Genomic DNA, 6,441 nt, shown 5'->3' on the forward strand with positions numbered 1-6,441 from the left:
TATTTGATTTTTGTAAGTTCTTGGTGCCTCACAAAAAGAGGAATAGACTAGCCTGGTTCCTATTGCTAAATGTTTACCATCTTCAAAGGGACTGAAACAAAATATCAAAATTAAAAATACATTATCCAAAATTACAAAGATAAATATGTATACAACATATTTAAATAATTAAACTTTCAAAAGAATTTTTGGTTAAGTTTGTAGCATATATACTTCAGAAATTACAGTTTAAAACTACACTAAGATTTTTGGGACAACCATATATTAGTGATTATTCAGAAAAGTTAATCCCTCTATTTATATTAAAAGGAACTCAAATCCGTTAACCAATAATCACTAACTGAGGAAATCAGAGCCCTTTATCTAAATTTAAATGTTCCGCAGATTGCAGGCAATGGGAACAGGAAATGAAAGAGATCTTGAAAATAGCCCAGGTAAAGGAGATACACCCCAGGAAAGAAACTACAATTTTACTAATTCTATCATCATTCCATGTCTTCTCCTACTAAACACATGAAGAAGAAATGGATTATTTTAATAACTTAAACATAGCAGAAACTAAATATGGTTTATCCTTGAGTACCGTAACAAAAAAAGGCCCACAAAATTCAAGTGAGCAGAACACTCTCTTTTCCTTAACTAAAAAACCTGTGGGAGAAATCATCTCCACGGGGCACAATGGCTCATGCCTGTAATCCCAGCACTTTGGGAGGCCAGGGCAGGAGGATTGCTTGAGCCCAGGAGTTTGAGACCAGCCAGGGCAACAAAGAAAGACCTTGTCTCCACAAAAAATAAAAAAGTAGCTGGGCATGGTGGCGCACACCTGTAGTCCCAGCTACTCAGGAGGGTGAGGTGGGAGGCTCGTTTGAGCCCAGTAAGTTGAGGCTGCAGTAAGCTGTAACTGTGCCACTGCATTCCAGCCTGGGTGACACAGCAAGACCCTGGTTTCAAAAAAAAAGGAAAAAAGAAATCATCTCCTGCCTTCACGTCCTCATTCCTAACGCCACCTGCACCTCCACTTCACTCACCAGGCTGATCCACGACCCTAAACCCTCTGGCTCACCAGAGCTCTCTTTTACACAGGGCTGCTTGTGAGGATTAAATGAGTTAATCCATGCAGGAAGCTCAGAACAAAACCTCATACACACTCTACCAAATATGTTCAAACTCCACTGCTGAACCTCACGTAAAGCTGCCCATGACCTACCCTCACTCTACCTTACTGTCCCACCCCCCACACACTTTTTCTGTATGACCTACCCTTACTCTACCCTACTGTCCCACCCCACCACACACTTTTTCTGTATGACCTACCCTCACTCTACCTTACTGTCCCACCCCCTTTTTCTGTATGACCTACCCTCACTCTACCTTACTGTCCCACCCCCCACACACTTTTTCTGTATGACCTACCCTCACTCTACCTTACTGTCCCACCCACCACACACTTTTTCTGTGTGCCTCTTGACAATTCCTGCGTGTTCCCATTAGGTGGCTCCTTCACTGGGACTGCCTTACAACCCAAGCTTCTGCTAGTCATCTGTGAAGATTCACTGCTGGCCACTTTCTTTCTGGAACCTTCCCAACTCTACCATGCTCCCTTTTTCACACCCTATGCAACAAATCTGCACCTCTCTTGGAGTATTTTCCACAGTGTGGTTCGTAGAATATTTCCAGGCGCCCAAATGCTCAGTGGCACTGCACTCTCCACCCCCTGCAGCTGCATGTGGCTGCTGGACCTCATCTGGCTAGTGTTCAAACGTCCACTCTTCCTCCCTGAGGTCCCTGGGGGGGCCGCAACCTGGGAGATGGTTTCTTAATCCTTACTGTCAACTCAGGTGCTCAAGGCAGTGCTTAGCGTCATGCTGAAGGAACGTTTAATTAGATGACTTCATTTTGTGATGTGAAACTTGGAAGTGAAATTTTTTTTGTTCATTTAAATATTTCAGAGATGTTAATATCCAATTAGCTTTTGTTCTGTTTCCCAACCCTTTGGTTTTTTTGAAAACTAACAACCTAAATAATAATTTATATTTCTATGTATTGGATATAACTCAGTATTTACAGGAACTTTTTGGACAAACCTGTTAATTCAACTAGTCATTCCTCAGTTTAGTAATATCAGATTTTTTTTTTTTTTGAGACAGAGTTTGCTCTGGCGCCCAGGCTGGAGTGCAGTGGCGCGATCTCGGCTCACTGCAAGCTCCGCCTCCTGGGGTCAAGCAATTCTCTGCCTCAGCCTCCCAAGTAGTTGGGATTACAGATGCATGCCACCACGACCGGCTAATTTTTGTATTTTTAGTAGAGATGGGGTTTCACCACCTTGGTTAGGCTGGTCTTGAATTCCTGACCTCGTGATCCACTTGCCTCAGCCTCCCAAAGTGTTGGGATTACAGGCGTGAGCCACTGTGCCTGGCCGCAGATGTTCTTAAAGTTAAGGTTAAGGGCATGTCTGAATTGTTATTTGCATTTTCCAAAGTCTAGTTTTCTTGTTTTTGCCTTTATATTTTTCCTTTTCTTTTCCTCTGAGATGGGGTTTTGCCATGTTGCCCAGGCTAGTCTCAACCTGAGCTCAAGCAATTGGCCAGCCTCACCCCTTAAACTGCTGTGATTAGACGTGAGCCACCACACCTGGCCTTATACTTTTCCTTTAATTTGCTATTGTAAAAAACGGTTGTGTCGTAAAAAAAAAAAAAATCAGACGAGTACCTTGAACCTTCTGGAGGAAAGTTCTTAGGATATTTCAATAAATTAACCATATTCTTTATGTTACTCATATTGTACTCCCTGTGAATTGTACACCAAGAAAGCTAAGCTTTAGATTATAATGACTTTCATCTCCTACTGCTAACACCAAAATTTGGCTAGTTTGTTTTTATTTTTTTTACCTCCATAGATCCATGTTCTCCAGTAGCAAAGGGTAAAAGGCTTTCATAGAGTTTTGTGAATGCATCCACTCCAGTCTCTATGATCTCTGCTTCTATGCTGGGATCCAAAGGCTCAGTCTCTGTGAAATCCAGTTCCCACACTGTGTCAACCCATTCTAGGAAAATGCAATGACGTTTGTAAGTACAAGTAAAAAAACTAATCACTTTAGATTCCAGGTGTGTTCGAGAGGAAAAAAGTTTATTAGTCACAGTTCACCTTTAACTTGTTTTAATAATATAGGTGTACCATAATAAAAGAAAACCAGAAAAGGTTAAGAGAATCTTAAATCACAACTGACACTAGCTATTCTTCTAAGAATATAAAGAAGGAAACACTTTCAAGATATAAGAATTTTGGGAAAGGACATTTCAAAACATTTAGTGATCAGGCTTTCCCATTTGTTCAATCTAGAGAAGAAACAGAGGTTAATCAGATTCCCCAAGATGTTCCTTTGTGAAAATATCATAACCAAGTTAATAAGTGGAAATAAAATATATAGCACTTTATTGGGCCCTTGGACAATAATGTAGCATTTAAAAAAACAGACACAATTTCCCCAGGAAGTTTAAAATAGAGAAGGCAAGCCAGATTCAGACTCACAGAAATCCTTGGTGACTTTAAAATACACTGATTGAAAGAATGTACATTGAGAGGAGGGATATTAAGACGGCATGCTGGCTGGATTCCTTATCAATCTCTTTTAACTCTAAATCTTCCCATTCTTTTCTTTTTCTTTTTTTGGATAAACAATTTTTTTTAAACTTATACTTTAAGTTCTTGGGTACAGGTGCACAACATGCAGGTTTGTGACATAGGTATACACGTACCATGGTGGTTTGCTGTACCCATCAACCCGTCATCTACATTAGTTATTTCTCCTAATGCTATCCCTCCCCTATCCATCCACCTCTCCTTCCCATTCTTTTCTAATAAACTATATTTCTTCAGTGTTTTCATTGTTATTTTCCCAAACTAAAATTAGGACTAGATGGAAATGTGGACATCTCAAATTATTAATCAGGTGTTCCTTCAAATTAGCATTAAAAGTATTTGCTCACCGCTGATTTAGAGAAGTTCGGCAAGGTATAAATAAAGAAAAAACAGAGATGGGAGCATTACAATGCACTCAGCAAATGAAAATAAAAGGCCTTACACTCAACTAGATCCATCCCTAGAATACAATCTGCTCATCATATTTGTCACTTGAACTTGACCCTGGAGGAGGGAGTCTCTGTACCCTAAGTGGCTGTGCACAGCATTCCTTCCAAAGACATGCAATATGCTGCCTGAAAGAAGATCTGAAAAACACAATTTTATCTTTCTAAATTTCCAATAATGTTTTAAAGGTCATTACAGACCACAGCAAAAGTTATTTCACTCCTTCTTTTGGTTTTGCTTATAATCGTTCCCTACTGTAAATACCATCAAATCTAATTTGGATGGCAGTAACTGGCCCTGTTATCTACCATATGGTCACAGAAGTCTTCAGTGTTGATTGCTGACTGAGAGTACAGGAGACACTGAGGTAGATTTTTTCCCTCAATATCTTTACACTATTCAAATCCCTCACTACCTATTTTCTCAGTTGTCGAATGCAGGTAACTTCTGCTCCACTACTTCACTTAGGATGGAAGAAGAGGAAGAAATATATCACTTACTTACTCAACAAACACTTTGAGAAAATACTAGGGATGCCACTTACACTTCTAGGGATACAAAGATGAATACTAGAGGGTTCTTGTCCACAAAGATCTCAACATTTCACACTTAGGATACCAAAAAAAGCAGCCTATGATAGAAAAGAGAGCACTGAATTTTGAGACAGAACAAGGCAGATATCCTGACTTGATCACTTACACGTAATTAGTCTCTCCTTCATCATTGGAAATACAAGATTTTTGTGAAAGATAATGTGTATAAAGGCCCTAACAATGTGCTGGCCACATAAAAAGCAGTCAATAGATGTTGTTTATTATTTTTGCAATGGATGAGTGTTAAAATAATAGATATGTAAAATGTAAAACGCTACAGAGCTTAATAGGGAATATTACTGGAGGAGGAGGAAGAGGCAGAGGAATAAGATGATTCTTCAATTGGACCTGAATGTGAAGAGTTTTGCTAGACAAATAAATGCAGAAAAGTGCATCCCAGCAAGCACAGTGTAACAAAGCACAAAGGGAAAGAAATTAAAGTGTTTTGAAATGAACAAAATTGTTATAACACAGTTTGCTCGTGGGTATTAGTATCTATTCAGCAGTTATTATGTGGCAGGTACAAAATTTATCTTTACAAAAATCCCTGTGAGGTAGATAATGTACTCCCCATTTGACAAATCAGAAAACAGGGGTTTAGCAAGGAGAAGTAACTTGCACGGTAATATATGGATGCTATGGGGTACAGCCAAGGGAGCAATCCCAGTGTGTCTGATTCCAAAGGTTACGCTCTTGAAAAATCAAACTGGAGAGAATGGCAAAGACTTATAAAGTACGCCAAGGATCTGGTCATTTATTTAGGAAACAAAGGAGAAACATTAAAGCTGTACAGGCTTGACACATTCAAAGCTGTGTTTTCAAAAGTCGGTCTGCAAAAGTGTGGGGGATGGGCTGGCACAGTTAACATCAGAAAGCAGCTAAAATACTCCTGCAATTGCTCGAGACTGACTATGATGAAGGCAGTAGCACCAGGAACGGAGCGGGTCGGCCCTGAGACACCTCGGAGGCAGGACAGTGGTGGCAGGCATGAAAGGGGAAGCAGAAATGCCATGACTCCTGGGTTGGTGGCTTGGATGGTGCCATTAGCAGGCTTTGGGAATCCCATTTTCACTCATGTGACGTTTGACGATGTCTGCATGTGAGACATCCAGTTGAACTTATGAACATGAGGTTCAAGAAATAAGTCTGGCCGAAGAAAAAGATTTGCAATTTAAAATCATCTGAATAGGTAAGAATAGATAGGTGCACAGGAAGAAGGGGAAGGCCGAGAAAACAGATGCACAAGCGCTAGAAGAGACTGGCCAACATTCGTTTATACTAAGCGTGGCCTGGCCGGCTTGAACCCCCACGGGAAACCTGGCTGGCCGTAATCCTGGCGTGGCACGGCCCCGGGGACCCAGGCACCGCCGACAGCCGAGCGCCCCCACCCCGCCCCCACCCGCACCATGGCCCGGGCTTAGGCATCGTTGGGGACGCAAAGGACCCCCACCCTGGCCGCCGGGCCTCGCGGCTGCGTCTGCTCACCGAGTCTAAGATCCAGCGGACACCAGGGCTGCAGGCCGCTACCGAGGCCCCGTAGCGCCACCATGATCCCCAGGCCACCGGCTCGCCGCCGCCGTGCTCAACTTTCAAAGCTCGCTCCCGCGCGCGCGCCGAGTCGTTCCTGCGGACCAATCACAACGTACAGAATTTCCCACCAGCCAATCACCGCACCCAGCCGTTTCCATTCGTTCAACCAATCACCTGCGTCGTCGGCCACACGCTCAGAGAACTGGGCGGGCCGAAAAGTGGAAGCCAAACA

General features: G+C 42.2%; 1 protein-coding gene across 1 annotated transcript in view; it reads right to left on the minus strand.

Moving 5' to 3' along the window:
- NCAPD3 (non-SMC condensin II complex subunit D3) overlaps positions 1 to 6,441 on the minus strand; it is a 70,906-nt gene that overhangs the window by 63,385 nt on the left and 1,080 nt on the right. Inside the window, 2 exon segments of the mRNA XM_033208130.1 lie at positions 2,889 to 3,043; positions 6,165 to 6,303. Coding sequence (XP_033064021.1) covers positions 2,889 to 3,043; positions 6,165 to 6,228 — 219 coding nt within the window. The 5' untranslated portion in view covers positions 6,229 to 6,303.

This window comes from Trachypithecus francoisi, unplaced genomic scaffold (assembly GCF_009764315.1).
Source record: "Trachypithecus francoisi isolate TF-2019V2 unplaced genomic scaffold, Tfra_2.0 Lachesis_group8, whole genome shotgun sequence".
Taxonomy (NCBI): Eukaryota; Metazoa; Chordata; class Mammalia; order Primates; family Cercopithecidae; genus Trachypithecus; species Trachypithecus francoisi.